Source organism: Balaenoptera physalus, assembly GCF_965194825.1.
Source record: "Balaenoptera physalus genome assembly, chromosome: 10".
Classification (NCBI taxonomy): domain Eukaryota; kingdom Metazoa; phylum Chordata; class Mammalia; order Artiodactyla; family Balaenopteridae; genus Balaenoptera; species Balaenoptera physalus.
Genome location: NC_138889.1, coordinates 103,988,601 through 104,011,088, shown reverse-complemented (window position 1 = coordinate 104,011,088; position 22,488 = coordinate 103,988,601). Strand labels below are relative to the sequence as shown.

General features: G+C 43.4%; 1 protein-coding gene across 1 annotated transcript in view; it reads left to right on the top strand.

Moving 5' to 3' along the window:
• Positions 1-22,488, top strand: part of DDB1 (damage specific DNA binding protein 1) — a 31,231-nt gene that overhangs the window by 847 nt on the left and 7,896 nt on the right. Inside the window, exons 2-21 of the mRNA XM_082477531.1 lie at positions 544-692; positions 1,743-1,859; positions 2,204-2,425; positions 4,747-4,861; positions 5,702-5,799; positions 6,525-6,683; positions 7,299-7,382; positions 7,990-8,106; positions 8,710-8,812; positions 11,801-11,876; positions 11,972-12,080; positions 15,200-15,378; positions 15,471-15,634; positions 15,713-15,820; positions 15,981-16,188; positions 17,300-17,395; positions 17,504-17,615; positions 19,136-19,259; positions 19,568-19,732; positions 20,458-20,552. Coding sequence (XP_082333657.1) covers positions 544-692; positions 1,743-1,859; positions 2,204-2,425; positions 4,747-4,861; positions 5,702-5,799; positions 6,525-6,683; positions 7,299-7,382; positions 7,990-8,106; positions 8,710-8,812; positions 11,801-11,876; positions 11,972-12,080; positions 15,200-15,378; positions 15,471-15,634; positions 15,713-15,820; positions 15,981-16,188; positions 17,300-17,395; positions 17,504-17,615; positions 19,136-19,259; positions 19,568-19,732; positions 20,458-20,552 — 2,600 coding nt within the window. The remainder of the gene's footprint in view (positions 1-543; positions 693-1,742; positions 1,860-2,203; positions 2,426-4,746; positions 4,862-5,701; positions 5,800-6,524; positions 6,684-7,298; positions 7,383-7,989; positions 8,107-8,709; positions 8,813-11,800; positions 11,877-11,971; positions 12,081-15,199; positions 15,379-15,470; positions 15,635-15,712; positions 15,821-15,980; positions 16,189-17,299; positions 17,396-17,503; positions 17,616-19,135; positions 19,260-19,567; positions 19,733-20,457; positions 20,553-22,488) is intronic.

Sequence of the window (22,488 nt, the reverse complement as noted above, 5' to 3'; positions counted from 1 at the left end):
TCCGAATCACGATTCCAAAAGAAAACTGTTGTTGGAGAGTTGGAGGCTATGAAGGAGTGTGGATGGGGTTTTGGTAGACTGCTGGGAGGGCAAGAGGTGCAGACAAAACAAGGTTTTAAGATAAAGCTCTGAGAACTCTCTTCGTTTGATCTAGTCTGTTTGGTAAAGATTTTGTGAAAATTCAAATTTGGACTGAATAGGGAGGAACACTTTCTCCAGCATCCCTTAATTAGAGTATGAGTCGGCCGCTGCGATAGGAAAAGTGAAATTCGAGGGCACACAGCCATCTGAAGGGTTTTCACAGTCATTGGCAGTTGAAGGACATGCTGCTCTTAGGCCCAGTCCAGTTTCTTAATCTGATGAGGGAAGTAGCGTTCTTGAATGTGTGAAGTGAGACTCTGAGGATTTGGTGAGAAGGGAGTGAATGGAGGGAACCGGAGAAATATGTGAAGTAAATCGAGAATTCAGGAGGTTTTAGGTAGAAGTGATAGGATTACTTAGATAGTGCTTTAGCTTCAAAAATTAGAGGATCTGTTCTTTCAGGACACTTTACTTCAGCTGAAGACTTGAACCTGTTGATTGCCAAAAATACGAGATTAGAGATCTATGTGGTCACTGCTGAGGGGCTTCGGCCCGTCAAAGAGGTGGGCATGTATGGGAAGATTGCTGTCATGGAGCTTTTCAGGCCCAAGGTAAGTGCTCTGGGTTGGTTGGGCACAGCAACAAAGGGAGAACTATTAGTTGTAGTCGGGTTTACGTTGTTTTATGTCACTGCTTGCTTAGGATGGGTGCAATAAGGCTTAGGAGAGAAACTCTTCTCTTTTTGAATGGCAGATTTCAATTTATATTCTTATTTAAAAAGCTTCCAAGAAATAGAAGGAGAGATTTGCTAGGGAAAAATTTATCAAGTTGACTTTTTTTTTTTATCAAGTTGACTTTTTAGAAGGGACTATTAAAGCAGTTTGAAATGTGGGTCATCATCCTGTGGGTCATCATAATGATTCAGAGAGTAGGCTCTAAGTTAGGGCAGTACTGGCTTTATTCCTTATTAAATCTAATTTTGGGTGTCATCTAACCTTTCAGAGCCTTATTTCCCCATCTGCAAAATGGGGATAACGGTATCCAGTCCTCTGGGTTATTGTCAAGATTAAGTGATTTAATAACAGGACGTAGCACATAACAAGCATTCACTGTTAGCACATCATCAAATTATTATTGTTATTATAATTCGACTGTTTCCATCTGTAAGTGAATCTGATGGGGAAGCAGTGGGTTCAAAATTTAAATTATAACCCTTTGAACAAAATACTCACTTTGTTGGGGTCTGTGTTAATAAGTAAGAGAGACTTTGTAGATGCACTTCAGCTTCCTTTGTTCACATTTTTTTTTCTTTTTCCATGTACTTGGAGGGGATTAGAGGAGGCGTTACATTCATCTTTCAGAATTTGAATGGAGTAATTGAGATTAGCTGACGTGGAACTAGATGAATACATTATATGTAGAGCAGAGATGAAGAATCATGAAAGTAGACTAGATGTTTACCAGCTTCAGTTCTGGCCTTTCTGTACACACCCTTAGGGTGTGTGTGTAACTAATGTGTGTTACATACTTACCGTGGGGTTTTTTCAGGGAGAAAAGAAAATTCTTGAAGAATTTAATATGCTTAAAGAATGATTAAAGGCTAGACAAGTACTCCTGTTTTCAAAAGAAACCTCTTTTGATAGTATGATGTTGGTTTCCAGGGGGAGAGCAAGGACCTACTGTTTATCCTGACAGCTAAGTACAATGCCTGCATCTTGGAGTATAAACAGAGTGGCGAGAGCATTGACATCATAACGCGAGCGCATGGCAATGTCCAGGTGAGGTGGCTGCTTCAGGCTGATGAGAGTTTTCCAGGTAGGGTTGTCATGATTTGGTGAAGAAAATTGTAGTGCTGGGGCAGCTCTCTGTGTGATCAGAGAAACAAGGAGAAAACACTAAGGACTTCTGTAGTTTACTCAGAGTCCAAGGGAGAGGGTAATAATTCACTGAGATTCAGTGTTTTGCAAAAAGGCGTACACTGGCATTTGGGCGTCCTGACATGTCAAAAAGACGCCACTAGTTTTATTGCCACTCTTAAAATCATCCTGGGAAGGTGGTGCCCAGCGTTCTCTGTTACTCTAGGTGTTTGAGGTTCTTCCCTAACCCCAGTTTTATTTCTCAGGACCGAATTGGCCGCCCCTCAGAGACGGGCATTATTGGCATCATTGACCCCGAGTGCCGAATGATTGGCCTGCGACTCTATGATGGCCTTTTCAAGGTTATTCCACTAGACCGGGACAATAAAGAGCTCAAGGCCTTTAACATCCGCCTGGAGGAGTTGCATGTTATTGACGTCAAGTTCCTATATGGTTGCCAAGCACCTACCATCTGCTTTGTCTACCAGGTACTGGAGCAGGAGGAGAGAGGGAGAAGCTGTATGGTTTGGCACAGTGGGAGTTCATTTTTGCTAATCAGAATGTCTGGATGTCATGGTAGGGTAGGCAGAAGTGTTTAATGTATTTGTCCTGAAATGTTTTGAATGATATAATTAATATGTGTCAGGTTTTGGTTGCACCTTGAGAGAAGAAGTACTTATCGTGGAGGCAGGAAGCAGTCTGGGGCCTGTAGCAGGCTTTAATCCTGAGATTACACTCTGGTTGTGGGCCTTGGAGATTTTATAGGGTGACCCAGTTTATACTTTGTCTCTTACTGGCATGCTAGGGGATTATTAAAACTTAGCTGTAAAGAAATGATCTGGAAATTCCCTTACAAGCAATGAGAAAATGTCTTGGGGATGCTTTATGTGTCTACCAAGAAGAGGTACATTTTGATCAGCACTCACTTTCTGGTGACCGCTGGCTCTTGACTTCTATTTTAGTCTGTGCCTAAAACTTTTGTAGAGCTGATCCTGGGCAGCTGTTCTCTGGGCTAGATCTGTTGAGGGGGTGTGGGGTGGGGGCGGGGTGGCAGAGCACCAGACTAATATGCTTGTGTCTTGGTAATATCTCAGCCTTTTAACAAAGGGCCATACAGTATGAGGTTATTTCACTAGCATGTGGTTGAATAAATGATGGAAGAAAGTTTAGTCCAAATCTAAGTACTGTAGTACTGTGTGTGGGCATGTAAACAGTTTTTAAACACTGTGTTAAGTATTGGAAATGCTGATGTATTTTTGTGTATTTCTTAGTGTCACAGTAAGTGCTGTAGTTTTGAGGCTGGTTGATATAAAGTTCATTTGAATAGGTTGAAACCAGCTTAGGAGATTTTGTTTAATCTTATTTACAATACATTAAATATCAGGTCTGAAATAATAACTTGGAATCTCTCACTTCTTCAGTTTTGTAAATATCAGGTCATTAAAACATTGATGTTGGTTATTCAAGGCTGACTCTCTGTGCAGCCTCAGGGCTGTGGGTTGTGAATGATCTTCATTTCCGTATGTGTGTCTCAGAGGCCCAAATCCAAACCCCAGCTTGAATTTATGGTGAAGTTGAGTCTTACCCCTGATCATTGATGGGAAAATCTTTTCATCAACTAAAAATGACTTTTTCTCCTGTTTTGTGCCCAAAGGTCAATTTGAAAAATACCACGTGAGGGAGTTCCTTGGTGGTCTAGTGGTTAGGATTCAGTGCTTTCACTGCTCTGGCCTGGGTTCAATTCCTGGTGGGGGAACTGAGATCCGTCAAGCCACGTGGTGTGGCCAAAATTAAAAAAAAAAAAAAGAAGGAAAATACCATGTGAAAGGTAGTCATGCAGAGTGCTTCAGGAGCTGTAACAATGATGAAGATGTGGGCCCTGCCCTGAAACACGCTGTCGGATTCCTTCCATAACTTCTTAGAGCTTGGTCTGGCCTTTGATGAGGCCACCCTCCACTGGCCCCATGCCGGCTCTTTTAGTCTCTTAAAGGTGTCTTTGATAGCTCCAGGTCTGAAGTGAGTCATGATTCAAAAAAAGGAGGGGAGGATGGTGTTGACAGGGTCAGGATTGGAGGTTTCGACTAACTTTAGAGGAGCAGCATGCTCTGTTCTTTACCGTCACCCTATCAGAATGCATCTGAGAATTGTATCAAACGGATTTGTTTTTTAGACTGTAAATGATTTTTATTTTTATTTTATTTTTAAAAAATTTTTGTTGGAGTATAGCTGCTTTACAGTGTTGTGTTAGTTTCTACTGTACGGCACAGTGAATCAGCTATACGTATACATATATCCCCTCTTTTTTGAATTTGCTTCCCATTTATGTCACCACAGAGCATTGAGTAGAGTTCCCTGTGCTATACAGTAGGTTCTCATTTGTATCAAACAAATTTTAAAAATTTGTTAGATGTGTTTCACTTCTCAATGTGTTTGTTTTTCCTCTTTAGCTATTTTATAAGTTTCTTGAAGATAAGGACCAGAGAATATATATATATATCTTATTTATGTACGTATACACACACAAATGTACACATATGTACATTATATCTCTGTAGTGGTTAGTACAGCGTGACAAGTTCATTTTTCTAATTTTTAAATCTCTCTTTGTTGGTTCAATTGTTAGAAACAGTTGGCCTCAGTCACAGTCTACCCAGACTATCACAAGCTCAGCTGGTGGCCGTTAGCATGCTGATGGATAAGGCTGGGAAGGCTGGCGTGACAGGAGTGTCAGATGCTGTCCCTTTCAGGGCCCCTCTCCAGCCCAGGGCACCCTTTGTAGGGACTAACGATTCTACCTTTCCTCACCTAGGACCCTCAGGGGCGGCACGTAAAAACCTATGAGGTGTCTCTCCGAGAGAAGGAGTTCAATAAGGGCCCTTGGAAACAAGAAAACGTAGAAGCTGAAGCTTCCATGGTGATTGCAGGTTTGTTGGGGGATTTGGGAAATTTGCCTCTGCCCCACTTCTGGGCCAGTTCCCTATTGCTCCTTCCTCACCTTCTCTGCCCTTCATCTCAGCGCTCCAGTGCTGTTGAGCACGTGCATTGTTCAGCCCTCCCTTATGTCTCCTATCTGTAAATGTGCTTCCTTTTGTTTTTTGCATTTCTGTCTTTGGGATTGTCTTGTTTTTTACCCTTCCCCCAAAAGTATAACTTTCCTTTATTTGGGGTGGTGAGGTTAACTAAAACAATGAGATTGATTTGCAGAGTGGCATGTGGAAGTTAGTCTCATTATTTTATTGTTGGGCAAAAATTAAAAAAAACTGAAGGGGACCAATAGAGCTTATTTTATCTGGCTCCTGTATTTCATAGATGAGGAAACAAGGCCGAGGGACTTGCCCATGCCTGTGCCTCACTGACAAAGCCTAGGCTGGAATCCAGACATCTTTGCTCTTTATCCTATATTCTTCCCCCAACACTGTTGTGTGTTTCACCTAGTAGAGAAGTCTTAAAACTATTAAGTGCAAATTGGCTCTTCTATATGGTAGCCCTGATAATGGGGGAAATGAAGCTAAGGAACAAGGAAAAAAATCTCAGAAACTCCGAAAGAGTGGCAATAAAAATACAACCAGGAGTACAGAGTGGGCAGCCTACAATTTCTAAGACAGTAATCTCAGAAAAAGGTTATCATGTTCCCTGGACTTTGATGTCTAAAAAATGATTATCTCCGAGTTTGCCTCAGAGATAACTGGATCAGTGCCTTTGCTGCCTCAGGGTTTGGCAGGTCCCAGATGCTGAGCATTTTAATGCTACTCTTTCTCCTGCAGTCCCAGAGCCTTTTGGAGGCGCCATCATCATTGGACAGGAATCAATCACCTATCACAACGGTGACAAATATCTGGCGATTGCCCCTCCCATCATTAAGGTGAGCAGCATTCTTTTCCCTTTTTCTTCTTTCTGTTTGTTCCCCCCCTTCCTTTCCCCACCATTTGTCAGAAGGGGATTCAGAGTTATCTGTCACATTATTCACTATGTATATAAGATGTTGTGTTGGTCATTGGGAATACAAAGAGATTGGCTTGGTGTTGCTTACAAAGAGCTTGCTTGCTAACTAAGGGAGAGAAATAATCAAAATTTGGTTTATCCTTTCCATTCATTGGGGCAATTTGAAGAACGGAAAAATTTCGGGAATTCTAATGAATGTTAATGTTTTTAGAGCTCAAATCAGGTAAATAATATAGTGAAAAATATATATAGACTTAAAAAATCAATCATAAAAAATTTCACCTTAGAATTTCAAGTCATAGAAATGAAGGCTTAAAAGCTTAATTATATTTTCTTTTTTGAGGATAAATAACAAAATCTGTGGTAGCATGCATAGTCCAGTCAATACTTACAGCTGCCTCCTCTTTTATGTATTTGTTTTCCAGTAAAATAATATGTGAGTAAACATTTAAAGTATGTTGAGCTCCTCAGAACATTGTCTTCAAAATAAAACGTCCTCATTTTTGATCACACATGTAATGTGAGCTGAGTGGATTCCTTGCTCATGAAGTGGCTGGGTTTGGTAAAGGGAATGGTCTGCTAGGGTTTATTCTCTGGTTGTGGAGGACGCTTAATGTCTAATGACTGTGTCTTCCCTCTTGGCAGCAAAGCACAATTGTGTGTCACAATCGCGTGGACCCCAATGGCTCCCGCTATCTGCTGGGAGACATGGAAGGACGGCTCTTCATGCTGCTTTTGGAGAAGGAGGAACAGATGGATGGCACCGTCACCCTCAAGGATCTCCGAGTGGAACTCCTTGGGGAGGTAGGCCCTGTCCCTCCTCTTCTACATTCTCCTCAGTGCCTAGTGACCCCAGATGTGTGGTCCCAAACTGCAACTGGGAATTATATTACTTAACACCCAACAACAAATGCTCAGTCCTGCCGTGGAAGTTGGTTTTTGAATGAGTAGATTCTCGAGAATCTCACAGGCAGTGGGATACTACCTCAAGTATTAAAAAAAAGAGAAACAAAAAGGATACACTGTAGAATTAAAGGTTAATCTAAGGCTGATACTCAGTTATGGGGGGACGTTCTAAAAAAGTATTGTTAAGAACAATGTAGCAAATTTTAGATGTCTCTAGCTATTTTGAGGAGACTGGAGCTGTTGGGATTAAAATGATTATTTGGAGCAGGCACCTGCAAGACAGATTATTGATTTTTCTGACTATAGGGATATGATAAATGAAGAGTCACAAACTTCAGAGATTTAGGAATGATTGTTGAGTGTGACCTGGGGATTTGAAATGGAGAATTGTTTTGGGAATCATGACTGCAGGTGTGATTTTTCTCAGCACATGTCTGAGAGGTGGGTAGGATGGTGTCTGGATCCCACGTGAAGTCCATTCTCATGTCTTTCATGCCCTTGATTTTCTTTTAGACCTCTATTGCTGAGTGTTTGACATACCTTGATAACGGCGTTGTGTTTGTCGGGTCTCGCCTTGGTGACTCCCAGCTTGTGAAGGTGAGAAGACATTTTCTTCTTTCTGGCTTCTTTTTTGCAGTCTTCACTGCTTCTTCATTAAGTTCTTTCTGTGTTTAGTACCTCTCAGAGTTTCTTCAGTTCATGCATATGCCTACTATCCACCTTTCTACTTGGTTGACGTAGCATCCCACCCTGACTAGCTCTTTGTCCTAAATGTTCATTCAACAAATATGCCAGGCAAGGTGCTAGGTACTATGGATACAATGATGAACAAGAACTAGCTTCTACCTTCAAATAGGTCATAGTCTAGTGTATTTGATCCCCTCTAGAATATGAGAATTTGAACCTTCTCTGCAGAAGAATGCATGCAAACATTTTACATTAATTTCCAGCTGTTCCTCTGAAATCCATCCATGGGATGCCAGATTAGCAATCCCTGGCTGGTTAGTGGGTCACCTGTAGGATAACCATGTTCCTTAGCAGTTCCCTTCTAGAAGCATCCAGTAGAGCATAAGAAGCATCCGTAAGAGCATAAGATCTTAGAGCATAAGAAGATCTACTAGGCCTGAGTTTCTTTTGGATGATAACTCTCTCTTTAGGGTGGGTCTGGAGCATTCTAGGACTAGCATTGTTCTTTCTTTTTCAGCTCAATGTTGACAGCAACGAACAAGGCTCCTATGTAGTGGCCATGGAAACCTTTACCAATTTAGGACCCATTGTGGACATGTGTGTGGTGGACCTGGAGAGGCAGGGGCAGGGACAGGTAAGGGGGTCATCCTGGAAAGGGATAGTTGGTATGCCCACTCAAACTGTGTCCTCCTGGGTCTGCTTAGCTAGAATGGGGAGTGTGCACTGCAGATAACTTTTAAGAGCCTCACTCACTAATTCCAGTGATGTGAGGATAACTACCATTTATTGAGTGCCTATCTTGGTCTGCCAGGCACTTTACATACATTATCTATAATCACACAAGCACTGTGTTAGATAGGGATTCTTGGCCATTTCAGAAGTGAGGAAACTTAAGGCTGAGGAGGATTAAGCAACTTGTCCAAGGTTACATAACTACTAAATGGCAGGTATGTCTGCCTTCAGATCCTGTGCTCTTTCCAGTAAACTAGGTTCCCAGGGTGGAAACAAGCTTGCTAGGAATAGTGGTAGGAGCCTTTTGCTTCTTGGACTAGGACATCCTGTCTGCTTGATAAATTTGAGAGACTTTGGAGATCAACCTCTGCTAAGTCTGCATCCTCAAACCTAGCTCCACAACAAAGGGTCCTTGGATTTAGGTATAGTTTGTTTACTTTCTGGGCATCAGTGTAGTTGCCCCAGTCTGGAGGGGCTTATTTAGAAACCTTTTCTCTACTTGCAGCTGGTCACTTGCTCTGGGGCTTTCAAGGAAGGCTCCTTGCGGATCATCCGGAATGGAATTGGAATCCACGAGCATGCCAGCATTGACTTGCCAGGCATCAAAGGTACCTTTTTGGTGGACATAGGATGCAGATCTTATTTGAGTGACTTTGGCCTCATTGCATGTCATGAAGACACTTCCGGGGGGAAGCTAGAGGAAAGCAGATCAAATGAAGAGTAAAAAAAGTCATAATGCCAAATAAGCGGTAGATGCTTAAATATATTGAAAAGTTCCAAAGTAAACTTAAAGAGAATATTGACCAAAATTGGATAGTGGAGTAGAGGAATGGTGGAAGAAAGATTACAAGTGAAATTTAATGTTGTTTATGTAAGGGAACTGATAGAATCCCTAAAGAGAGAGGAGACTGAGAATATCATAGAAAGATGTACATGTAAAGGTAACTTCTAGAACAAAAGTACAGATCTTTATAAATTCCAGGAGAACTATAATAAAAAGATCAAAGAAAGACTACATAGTGAAAGACTTTTATAATATACAAACAGTAAACATAGTCTAAAATAATATGACAGAACTGATATCAAACATCTGTATGAGTAACTCATGTAGCAGATATCTGATACCAGTAAACATAAATGGGCTAAACTCACCTGTTATAAGAAAAAGATGATCAGATTGGATCATAAGGCAAAAATTAATTCAAAGTAGTATATAGGAGGCACATCTTAAAAAAAAGTAATTCAGAATATTAAAAAGTAAGAGGATGAGAACGTATTAAAAAAATAGAGGTTTATGAATTAGGAAGAGATCATAAAACTACAAAACTCAAGAGAATCAACTGAAAAGCTAACTACAGACAATAAGAATTCATTAAGGTAGGATATAAAATTAATGTACTGAAATCAATAGTTTTCATGTAAAAACACAATTAGAAGGTGTGGTAGAGGGAAAGAGCCAATTTACAATAGCAATAAAAAGATAAAACACCAAGGAATAAGTTTAACAAGAATTGTGCAAAACCTATGTAAGGAAAACTTTAAGATACTCTTAAAGGATTAAAAGGATAGACTGATCAAATGAAAAAGACATGCCAAGGTCTTATAAATTAACATTATAAAGCTTTTTCTCTCTGATTTTTATATTTAATATATTTCAATAAAAATATCAATAGGTTTTTTTTCTTTGGCCTGGGCAAGTCAAAGTCCAAATGGGAAACAGAAGCAGCAAGAAAAGCTAGGAAAACTTGAAAAAGAGCAATGAGACGGGCCTAGTCCTACCAGATATAAAAACGTACTATTAAACCTTAGAAATTAAAAGTGTGGTTTTGGTGCACGAATAGGCAAGAGTCCCATGGGCAGACTCAAATGTCCCGAAATAGACACAACTGTATGTGGGACTTTAGTGTACGATAGTGGTGGTATCTCAAGTCGGTAAGGTAAAGATAATTCTTTTGAATAAATGGTGTTGGGATAACTGGAGTCATTTGGGAAAAGATAAGTTTGGATCCATACTGTGCAGTATATATCTTGCTAGAATCTAAATGGATCAAAGACTTAATGTAAAAAAATGAAGCCATACAAAAACTAAAAGAAAAAGGTGGTGAATTCCTTTCTAATTTTGGAGTGGGGATAGTCAAACAATGACTCAAAAGTACAGAAGCCAAAAAGAAAGATTAATAAATTCATCAGCATAAAAATAGAACACTTCTGCATGGCAAAAACAAAACACTGTAAGCTAAGTTAGAAGAAATGGCAAATTGGATAAAAACATTTGTAGTTCATCTTATAGGCAAAGGCCTAATCTCTCTTAATTCATAAAAAATTTCTAGAAAGACCACGAAATTTCCTGCCCCCAAATTAGCAAAGTACATGAATGGACAGGTAACAAGCCTAACTTATAATAAGAGAAGTGTGAATCAAAACAAAATAGCGATACTATACTTTACCAGATGCCCAAATCCAAGTTTGACAATGCGTGGTGTTGGTGAGGCTGTGAGAAAATGAGCATGCTCACTGAAAATGTCTACGGAAACTACAACTGCATTTAGTGATTTGCCGCGCAAGCCCAGTTCTGGGCATCTAGCCCATAGACCTTTATATGTATAAAATGACATAAATACAAGATTACTTATTGTGGCATTGTATATTGTGGCAATATACTGAAAAAGGGTCCATCAGTGGGAACTAACTAATAAACTGTTACATCCATACAATTAAATACTGTGCAGATGTCAAAAACAAGAAACTGTTCTGTTCTCATAAGGGCTCAGGCATATATTAGATGAAAAAACAAGGTGCAGTTTGTGGTAGGCTATTGTATATGTTGGCTTGCAACACAGTGTTTACCTGTTTTCCTAAATTAAAAAGAATTGGAAGGATAAACTATTATTGTTTACTTATTTTGGGGCTAGGTTGGAAGGAGAGGTATAGGGGTGAGACTTCTGTGTTAAATATTTGAAAAATAAATTTTGGGACTTCCCTGGTGGTTCAGTGGTTAAGAATCCGCCTACCAATACAGGGGACACAGGTTCGAGCCCTGGTCCGGGAAGATCCCACATGCCATGGAGCAGCTAAGCCCATGCACCACAACTACTGAGCCTGCGCTCTAGAGCCCGCGAGCCACAACTACTGAGCCCACGTGCCACAACTACTGAAGCCCGTGTGCCTAGAGCCCAAGCTCCGCAACAAGAGAAGCCACTGCAGTGAGAAGCCCGCGCACCGCAACAAAGAGTAGCCCCCGCTCGACACAACTAGAGAAAGCCCGTGTGCAGCAACGAAGACCCAACGTAGCCAAAAATAAAATAAATTTTTAAAAAAATTAAAAAATAAAAAATAATTTTTGACTTTGAGTCATGGAAATGAATTATCCCATGCAAAATCAAATGAAAAACTTAAAAATATCAGGCTCAAACAGCTTTAAAAATATCTAACTTCTTCAGAGTCTTAAAGCCAGGGAGGAACAGAGTGGGTATTTCATCTCAGGACTGACGCCAAATTCCTCGCTCTTCCCGTGGGGTTAGGCTGCTCCTTCGTTAGATTGTGGGAGCCGAGTGTTGGTCTGTGCTGTGCCTCTTAATCTTTGATCTTTGTTCCAGGCCTGTGGCCCCTGCGGTCTGATCCTAATCGGGAGACTGATGACACTTTGGTGCTCTCTTTTGTGGGCCAGACAAGGTAAGATGAGTCTGGTGCCAGCTCCAGGTGCTCATGTGAAGGTTGCAAGGTGGGGCAGCTGGTCTGGCTGACCCTGGCCTTCCATTCTGCTGCAGAGTTCTCATGTTAAATGGAGAGGAAGTGGAAGAAACTGAACTGATGGGTTTTGTGGACGATCAGCAGACTTTCTTCTGTGGCAACGTGGCTCATCAACAGCTCATCCAGGTAGTAACGGAGAAAAGGGCGGGCCTCGTTTACACTTGAATTTGACCTGGAGTGCAGTACAGAGTACCACCGGATTTTTGAAGTCAATTTTTATGGCTCTAAAAGTAATGTAAAAAGGCTAGGGAAAAAATTGAAATTATCTAATTACCCACTACTGAGAGCAACTTAACTCTTTTAACTTTGGAGTTGTTCCTTTTAGCTTTAATTTTTCTTTGCAAATGTATGTACGGTCGGCCCTTTGTATCTGTGGGTTTCGTAATACACGGACTCAACCAAACGTGGATCAGAAATATTTGGGGTGGGAATTCCCTGGTGGTCCAGTGGTTAGGACTTGGCATTTTCACTTCCATCCCTGGTTAGGGAACTAAGATCCTGCAAGCCAAGTGGCACGGCCGAAAAAAAAAAAAATGGGGAAAAAAAACTTTAGAAAGTTCAAAAAGCAAAACTTGAATTTGCTGTGCGCCAGCAGCTATTTACGTATCATTTACACTGTATTTACAATTATTTACATAGCATTTACATTGTATTAGGTATTATAATTAGAGATGATTTAAAGTACACTTAAGGATGTGAGTAGTTTATAAGCAATTATTGTTCCATTTTATATAAGGGACTTGAGCATCTGCGGATTTTGGTATTGGCTGGGGGATTCTGGAACCCGTCCCCTGCAGATACTGAGGGATGACTGTATATTGTGTTTATTCACATTTTCTTTTATGGATGGGATCATTATATATATATTTTTTGAGGAGTGGGCAGGGGGATATCATTTTCACACTAATTATATCCTGTCTTCTGAGGCACATTTTTTTCCCCATGTTATAGTAGTAGTTAGTATATACTTATTTGGAGAATACTGAAAAGCACAAAGAAGAAAAAAAACTAGTCATAGGCTACCGTCCATATATGACTTTTGGCAGCACTTACAAGGTACTAATTATTATAATCAGAGTTCTAACTCTGTTCAGATCCTTATTTTTTAAATCTTTCTGTGATATGGGGGGCATATAGCCTTTTGGCACTTTTGTTAGCTGTGAGAGCCTGATTTCTTCGCACCTCTCAACGCCTGGCGGTCTTTTTAAGTTTGGAGTGACCATGATGCTTTTGGTTTTTTGCACACCCTCCTCACCTTTTGAGCCGTTCTCCACACTGAGCAGAGTCAGTGATTTGCCTGTGGCAGGTATAGCACTTGAGGGCCTGAGGACTATTGAACTGTCTCTATCTTTTTATCCTCTTGGTCTTCCTTTTAGGCAACAGGCATTGGTGGTTTTGGTAAAAACCAGAGGGAAGCTTCTGTCAGTTTGTTGAACAAATGTGGGAAGTGCCCAGTTACTGACTCATCGCTTTGTCAGTGTTTTCTAACTGGTGGCCTGAATACTGGCCCCAACTCACATACATATCTGTTGTTAAAGGGCTTTCCTTTTTTTTTTGATTTTCAGAATTATGCTGCTGCCCTGGTTTTATAATTTACACTAGACCAGACCCTTCAAAAGCTGATTTCCTATTTTATACCAGCCCAATTATTACTAATGATGAGTTTCTTCTTTTTTTTTTCAAGGGCAGTATTAGGTTTTTAATTAAAATCTTTAGTCTTCCCCATTGAAGCTTCTGAAACACCTTTGTTCAGCCATCAAAAGGACCACATTTTCTGTGTATGAAACCAGAGTTCTGCTTTCTGATCTCTCCCAAACTAGAGCCTTTCCTTTCTCAGAGCTGTGATCCTGCAGCCTCGGCTTGGCATCACACCCTGTCCTTGGTCCTCTAGACCCTGCACTGGGGCTTGAAGACAACCACCCCTCCCCCTTTGGCTCCTCTAGCTTTGAATTACACGTAGACCTTGCTGGCCTTAAAAAAATAAAAAAATACCTTCTAGACCCCAGGACTTCCCTCCAGCTATTGCCCCATCTCCGTCTTCATCTAGATTCTGGAATCAAAAAAGTCTGTCTACGCTGGCTGTCTTCCTTCTCCTGTCTTCACTGCAGGCTGCCCGATATGACCTCTCCTACTAAATTGGGTGCACATTCCAGTAGCTGCTGCCTCTTTCTTGAGATGTGTCCTTCCTGAGCTTCTGTCCACTTCCCTCTTTTCTAACTTTCTTTCTAACCCTCTAAATGAGCCTTCTCATAAACTTTTTTTTTTTTTTTTTGAGGCTTGTCTTTATAGTGATGTCTTTTTTTTTTGAATTTTATTTTATTTTTTTATACAGCAGGTTCTTATTAGTTATCTGTTTTATATATATTATTGTATATGTGTCAATCCCAATCTCCCAATTCATCCCACCACCACCCACCCCCCGCCACTGTCCCCCCTTGGTGTCCATACGTTTGTTCTCTACAATGATGGGCTTCTTTACCAAATGGAAAGACTAATAACCCTTTCAAGTATTATGTAATCCCATTGTAGTTCATTAGTATGAATAATAGCTTGTAGTGTTTCTGCATCCCCCGTAGTGTTTATAATTCTAAAGGGCTTTCCTCTTTAAGTAGAAACTCACTTTTGATAAGTAAGGTGTATTGATACATAATAGTGTTATCAACCTGCTTTTTGTTTTATTTCAGTGATGAAATAAATGTATAAAAGGTATTCATACATAGTAAAGAACTTGTATATTTTGGATATTTTATTTATTTTATTTTATTTTTTTTGGCTGTGCCGCGTGGCTTGCAGGATCTTAGTTCCCTGACCAGGGATTGAACCTGCGCCCTCGGCAGTGAAAGCGCGGAGTCCTAACCACTGGACCACCGGGGAATTCCCAGAACTTGGATGTTTTAGAGGTCTGATTTTTGGGTTGAGAAAAACAGCTAGACTTGTAGTTGTAGGTCTTACTCCATCGATACCTTTCCATAGGGTGTGTTACCCAAGCCTTACTCAGAGAGAAACAGGCCTTCTCTTTTTCTGCCTGTAGGTATGTAAGCTGTAAGCTGCCTGAAGCCAGTCTTCTTCAGGGCTTCAGCTAAAAATGACACCTTCATGTAGTTAATCATTGCAGAACTTTGGAAAAATATATCTATATGGCAGAGGAGCTTATTCTTAGGGTTCCACCAGGGCAGCATTTACCACCTTCTCACGCCTGTATAGATCCCTGCAGGGGCTTGGAGACATTGCTCTTCTTTCTCTAGATCACTTCAGCATCTGTGAGGTTGGTCTCTCAAGACCCCAAAGCTCTCGTCAGTGAGTGGAAGGAACCTCAGGGCAAGAACATCAGTGTGGCCTCCTGCAATAGCAGCCAGGTAGTGGTAGCCGTGGGAAGGGCCCTCTACTACCTGCAGATCCATCCTCAGGAGCTCCGACAGATCAGGTGTGCGTTTATCTGCTCTTTTTGCCCTCCCTGTTCTCTGGGACTTCTTTGATCCTTGGATTCCTTCCTCTGCCATATTCTTCCTTGTTCAGCCACACAGAGATGGAACACGAAGTGGCCTGCTTGGACATCACCCCTTTAGGGGACAGCAATGGAATGTCCCCTCTTTGTGCTATTGGTCTCTGGACAGACATCTCAGCCCGAATCGCGAAGCTGCCCTCTTTTGAGCTACTGCACAAAGAGATGCTGGGTGGAGGTGTGTTTCTTTTAAGGACGTGGGTTGGGATCAGAATCAGAATTTGGAACAAGAACTTAATGTACCTCTTTCCCACAGAGATCATTCCTCGTTCTATCCTGATGACCACCTTTGAGAGTAGCCACTACCTCCTTTGTGCCTTGGGAGATGGGGCGCTTTTCTACTTTGGGCTCAACATTGAGACAGGTGAGACTAGCACTCCGAATGAGGGGCTCTTCGGAAAATCTGGAGTATTGGAGTTGGCAGAGTTCTTAGCCTCAGGGTGCTACTTCTGAAGCTTCACAATCTAGCTGTGTGTCCTGTTTCGTTTCTTTCCTTTTTTCTCCGGATGCCGTTCTTTCTGTAGGCCTGTTGAGCGACCGTAAGAAGGTGACTCTGGGCACACAGCCCACCGTATTGAGGACTTTCCGTTCTCTTTCTACCACCAACGTCTTTGCTTGCTCTGACCGCCCCACTGTCATCTACAGCAGCAACCACAAATTGGTCTTCTCCAATGTCAACCTCAAGGAGGTGAACTACATGTGTCCCCTCAACTCAGATGGCTACCCTGACAGGTGAGCCTCTTTTTCTTTCCTCAGCAAGAGCCAGGAGTGAGGACATCGTGTTGTTTTCCTCAGACCCTCCCCCTCCAGCCCTTTCCCAGTGACAGAGTCAGTGACCAGCTGAGATGGGAAGTATAGAGCAGAGGTTTGCAAATCTTGGCTATGCAGTAGAAACACCTTGGAAGCCTTTTTAAATGTACAGAATTGTTTTTGAATCCTTCTTAGAGTTTGATTTAGTGGATCTAGGGTTGAGCCCTAGATCTGAATCTATATTTTTAGAAAACCTCTTAGGCGATTCAAATGATTAGTCAAGTTTCAGAACCCCTGATGCAGAGATCTTTATGTATACCCCTGGAGCAGGGTTTCTCAAAGTGTGGCTCCTCATGGCAGCCACAGCACTACCTGGGAACGCATTAGAAATGTAAATTCTCAGGCCTCACCCATGGATCCACTGAATCAGAAACTCCAGGGTTGGGCCCAGCAGTCCAGTTTTTTTTTTTTTTTAATTTTTATTATTTATTTTTGGCTGTGTTGGGTCTTCGTTTCTGTGCGAGGGCTCTCTCCAGTTGTGGCAAGTGGGGGCCACTCTTCATCGCAGTGCGCGGGCCTCTCACTGTCGCGGCCTCTCTTGTTGCAGAGCACAGGCTCCAGACGCGCAGGCTCAGTAGTTGTGGCTCACAGGCCCAGTCGCTCCGCGGCATGTGGGATCCTCCCGGACCAGAGCTCGAACCCGTGTCCCCTGCGTTGGCAGGCGGATTCTCAACCACTGCGCCACCAGGGAAGCCCAGCAGTCCAGTTTAACAAGCCTCCTAGCTGATTCTGATTACAGCATGGTTTGATAGTTTGAGCATCACTGTTCTATATTCGAATGCTTTAGTATTAAATTGTTAGCTGTTAAAAATCTCAGCCTAGGCCCAACCAGACCAATTAAATAGGAAAATCTCAGGGGCAGGACCAGGCATGTTCCCCAGGTGCGTTTTAGCATAGAGTCATAGTTGAGAACCACTACCCTGGGGTAAGCTAGTGTAATTCTGCCTTGTTTTCCTTCCCCTTATGGAGTTGCCTCATAGAATCCTTTCCTATCTTGGGTCTACTCAGTCTAAACCCAGAACCTTCTTTCCAGCCTGGCACTGGCCAACAACAGCACCCTCACCATTGGCACCATTGATGAGATCCAGAAGCTGCACATTCGTACAGTTCCCCTCTACGAATCTCCCAGGTGAGGGCAGGGTAGGGGAGCTGCAGGGGCAGGGGTGCCCTGGGGGTTGGTGTGGAGCGCCTCAGACTTCTCCTGAGGGGGCCCTGTTGCTCTGTACTTGTTCTACAGGAAGATCTGTTACCAGGAGGTGTCCCAGTGCTTTGGGGTCCTCTCCAGCCGTATTGAAGTCCAGGACACGAGTGGGGGCACAACTGCTCTGAGGCCCAGCGCCAGCACCCAGGTGAGGGCAGTGGACAAAGAAAGATGGTGTGAGAGCGGGGCAAACTGTTCTGTAAAGGCTCAGCTAGTAAATAGTTCTGGCTTTGCAGGTCATATGATCTCAGTCACAACTACTCAACTCTGCCATTACAAAGGCAGCCATAGACAACAGGTGGGCATAGCTGGGTTCCAATAAAACTTTATTATTTATTTATTTAAGAAAAAAATTTTTAATTAATTAATTTATTTTTGGCTGCATTGGGTCTCCATTGCTGTGCACGGGCTTTCTCTAGCTGAGGTGAGCGGGGGCTACTCTTCGTTGTGGTGCATGGGCTTCTTATTGCGGTGGCTTCTCTTGTTGCGGAGCACAGGCTCTAGAGCGCAGGCTCAGTAGTTGTGGCGCACGGGCTTAGTTGTTCTGCGGTATGTGGGATCTTCCTGGACCAGGGATCAAACCTGTGTCCCCTGCATTGTCAGGCGGATTCTTAACCACTGCACTACGAGGGAAGTCCCAAAACTTTATTAAAAAAAAAAAAAAAAATTTATTTATTTGGTTGCCCTCGGTCTTAGTTGCAGCAGACAGGCTCCTTAGTTGCGGTTTGAGGGCTCCTTTGGTTGCGGCTTGTGGGCTCCTTAGTTGAGGCATGCGTGTAGGATCTAGTTCCCTGACCAGGGATCAAACCCAGGCCCCCTGCATTGGGAGCACGGAGTCTTAACCACTGCGCCACCAGGGAAGTCCCCAATAAAACTTTATAAAAACAGGCAGTGAGCTGGATTTGGCTCCTTCATTAGAGGCTTGAGAAGAACTTTGAGTAAGCGTAGCTGTCAGTGATTTTGCTACTTGGTAGCCTTGCCTGATGAATAATTCCTTTTCTCTTAACATCAGTTTGGGTGCTTTGTGTAGGGTATTGGTAACAGTGCAGTATAATAGGTAAGAGCATGGGATTTGGAGTCTGACAGAATTGGCTCCGAAGCTTATTGCTAGCTGCGTGACCTTGGGCAACTTCAGTTTTCTCATCTGCAAAATGGTAATAGTGGGACAGTATGGGGCCGCACATCACAGACCCAATGGAGATGTTAGCTGATCATTTTATTCCACGTATTCTCTGCCTTCCTTGCTCGCAGACATCTGTGGTATGGCTTCTTCCCTTAATCCAGAGTAGAAGGTCTTTACATTTTTCTTTTTATTTGCAGTGCTCTCCTGCTCTTCCCACTGAGAGAGGTGGAAGCCTGTCACTTTACTAGGGCGCCTGAGTTTCTCGCTTGTCGTAGCATCACTGTGTTAGTGCTCTCTAATGCCCTTGGATTCTGGCGATGTTTTGGATTGCTGTGTCAATACCATATGGAACTTGGATCCTTAGCCTTGGTCCCTGAGTCCTCTTGGAAGCCCTCTGTTCTTTAGGCTCCATGCAAGCGGCCAGCCTTAAGGTTTCCTCGTTCAGACTCAGCCGCTGTTCCCTGATCCTGCCTGATGCTCACTCTGTTGTTCCCGGCACCCGTTCTGCTTCTGAGAGGGGTGACGTGTGTTCTCTCTGTTCCCAGGCCCTGTCCAGCAGCGTCAGCTCCAGCAAGCTGTTCTCCAGCAGCACAGCCCCTCACGAGACCTCCTTTGGAGAAGAGGTGGAGGTGCATAACCTCCTTATCATTGACCAGCACACCTTTGAAGGTGCAAATGAGCTCTTTCTGTCATTTTGTACGTACGTCCTCCCTAAGCTAGGCTCTTCTGGGCTCTGCTGTATTCCAGAATTTGATAGACACTGGCAGACCATCCTAGGAGGAGCAGAAAGGGGTGGGGCCTCTGAGTTGGCCATGAGTCCAGAGTGCTGGGCCTCCTCAGGTCAGAATAGGTTGGTGAGGAGACAGGAACAGCAGGAGGCAGATCTACTTCGAGCCGAGCTGTGGGCCTCACAGAAGTACAGAAGCGTGCTTGCATGGGGGTTGTCAGCCAGTCGCGTCTCTTCTCCTCCCTTCTAGTGCTCCACGCCCACCAGTTCCTGCAGAACGAGTACGCCCTCAGCCTGGTCTCCTGCAGGTTGGGCAAAGACCCCAACACGTACTTCATCGTGGGCACGGCCATGGTGTACCCTGAAGAGGCGGAGCCCAAGCAGGGTCGTATTGTGGTCTTTCAGTATTCAGATGGTAAGCAGACGCAGTCTCCGGCTTTTGAGAGATTTGGAACTGGGAAAGTAAGCAGGCTCTTTTAGGTTTCAGTCTCAGTTACGTAGAAGAACTTGGGTTAATTGCTGTGACGTGAGACTCACGATGTTTCTCTTAAGCTCTTGATGATCTGAATGAGTTTTGGAGTATGTGAGCAGAGGCACAAATAAAATCTAGCACGTGTTTCTTCCTTTTTTACTCTTTGAAAGGAAGGAACAGCGGGGAGAGGTGAACTATGAATAAGAGAACCTGCCGACCAGCACGAGAGTTAGGAATCCTAGTAGGAATCCTAGGTGTGTTTCCCACTTGGCTGCTCAGCCTTTAAGGTCCTCTTCCCAGCGTCAGCACTTTGCGTTCATTTCTACATCTTTTCTCATCTCCCCTACTCAAGATGGTTCTAAAGACTAGCTGTCAGCCCCGAAATCTCAGATTAGGTGGCTGAGATGGAATTTGGTCTCCATCTTGAGAGAGAGATCTGGAGTCTCAGGGTGGGAGACACATCCTCAATGATGTGTAGAATCACTGCACATTTGGGGTTCACACTTCCAGTGGTGGTTAACCCCAGTGTATACTGACTCTGTATTTCCTGCTTTCAGATGAGTGGTTTTGGGGGCAGGAATTAGAGCCAGAGGGGAAGCATGGGATTCTTTTGATTAGTTAAAGTGTGGGCTCGTAAAGGAGACTTAAGAGTATCTTTTTTCCCCCAGGAAAACTACAGACTGTGGCTGAAAAGGAGGTGAAAGGGGCTGTGTACTCTATGGTGGAATTTAACGGGAAGTTGTTAGCCAGCATCAACAGCACGGTGAGGCCCCTCCCACTGGTGTCATGCCTTAGGCCTCACACCACTGTCCACAGAACATGTTTCCCTTGTATTTCTTGAAGCTGCACGTGTATCACGATTTTAAGGATAACAAAGTAGTGAGTATGGAGGATGGGGTTGGGAATATGGGGAGCTGGGGTTGGACCGGACAGCAGATTTGGTTATGTGAAGCCCAATCGTATCATCCTAAGCGCTGCGGGAATTGAGAAAGGGGTAAGAGCTGTGGTCCCTGCGCTTAGAATGTGTCGTGACGTGAGAATATTTCATCTGTGTGGAACAAAATGAGCCAAACCGCATTATCCTGAGTACGTCCTTGAAATACTAGGCCTGTGAAATGTGCCACTTTGCTTCTGGCATGACCCCACCTCCTCCCTTGCAAAAAAAAATGAGTTTCATGGTCAAATACATTTGGGAACTGCTGTATCCTGTATCCTCTTCTTAGAAGCTTCATGGTGCATCTTATCATATTAAAGGTTCTGAGAAGATCCAGAGTAGAGAGACATTATTTAAATACGTTAGATCGACATTCATTCAAGAAATATTAACTGAACGCTTGCAGTATACCAGGCACTGTTTTGGTAGTTGGGATGTAGCAGTAGACGGAATGGACAAAGAGCTAGCCTTCTGGGGCCAGTGAGCAAATAGAATACATATGTGTACCCAGGACCATGAGAAATACATGGTGAGAAATAAAAACGGGACAAGAAGCTGAAAGGAGTACCAGAGCAAGCATGGCAGGTGGCGCTGTTTTGTCCCGTGGCCAGGAGGGTCTTGTTTATGCAGTGGCATTCGGGCAGGTTCCTGAAGGAAGGGAGGGAGCAAGCCATGCCTCGGTCTGGGAGAAGACAAGTGCCAGGAGTCCGGGGCCAGCCTGAGCTCTGCGTGGGTGGGCGCTGCTGGGTGCCGGGAGATGAGTCCGAGAGGCAGCAGAGGGCCAGCACTTGTGGAACCTGATAGGCCGAGTGTGTAAGGACTTTGGGTTTTACTCTGAGGGTGATGGAGACCTCTAGAGGGTTCGAGCGAATGAGTGACATGACTGTAGTTATATTTCGAAAAGCTCATTGCGCATGCTGGAAAAGGTCGTAGGGGACCAAGGGTAGAGGCAGTGAGATCAGTTAGGAGGCTCTGGTGATGATCCAGATAGCAGTTGGTGGTTGCTGGGAGCAGGGTGCTGATAGAGGAGGTGAAAGGTAGTCAGATTCTGCAGATGTTAGTATTGAGGGGCTCTGGTGATGGATTGAAGATGAGGCGTGAGAAGGGAATAAAGGGCCAAGAGTTTTGGCCTGAGTAACAAAGATGGTGTTGCTCTGTACTGATGGGGGGAGATTGTGAGTGGAGCAGGTTTGGAGGGGAAAGGAAAGCTGTTTCTTTACTCACAACACTTCTGACACCATATGTATGGGGTTTTTAATCCCTATACCAACCCGTTTTCCAACCAGGCGTCCTATAATTTAATTGAATTCTGATATTAGCCACCCAGCGTTAGTGTCACACCTCACAGGTTTAAGGGCTCAGTCCCACAAGACTGTCCTTACTTCAAACCCCAGTCCCAAGTGGTCCCCAAACTTCTGTCTGACTTGGTACAAAGTCAGGGGTTCCCCAAATTCCCCACCCCCCCCTTAGGTTTGAAAATTTGTTGGAAGGGCTCACAAAATTTGAAATGTTTACTTATATTTGGTGGCATATTACAAAGGATTTTATAAAGGATACAAATTAACAGCCAGATGGAGAGGTATGTAGGGCAAGGTCCAAAAGGGTCCTGCGGGCAGGAACTTCTGTCTTCGTGGAGTTGGAATGCACTACCCTCCCAGTATGTGGCTGTATTCACCAACCCAAGAGCTCTCTGAACCCCATAGTTTAGGGATTTTTATAGCTGCTTCTGTATATAGGCATGATCCATCATTACTTCAATCTCCAG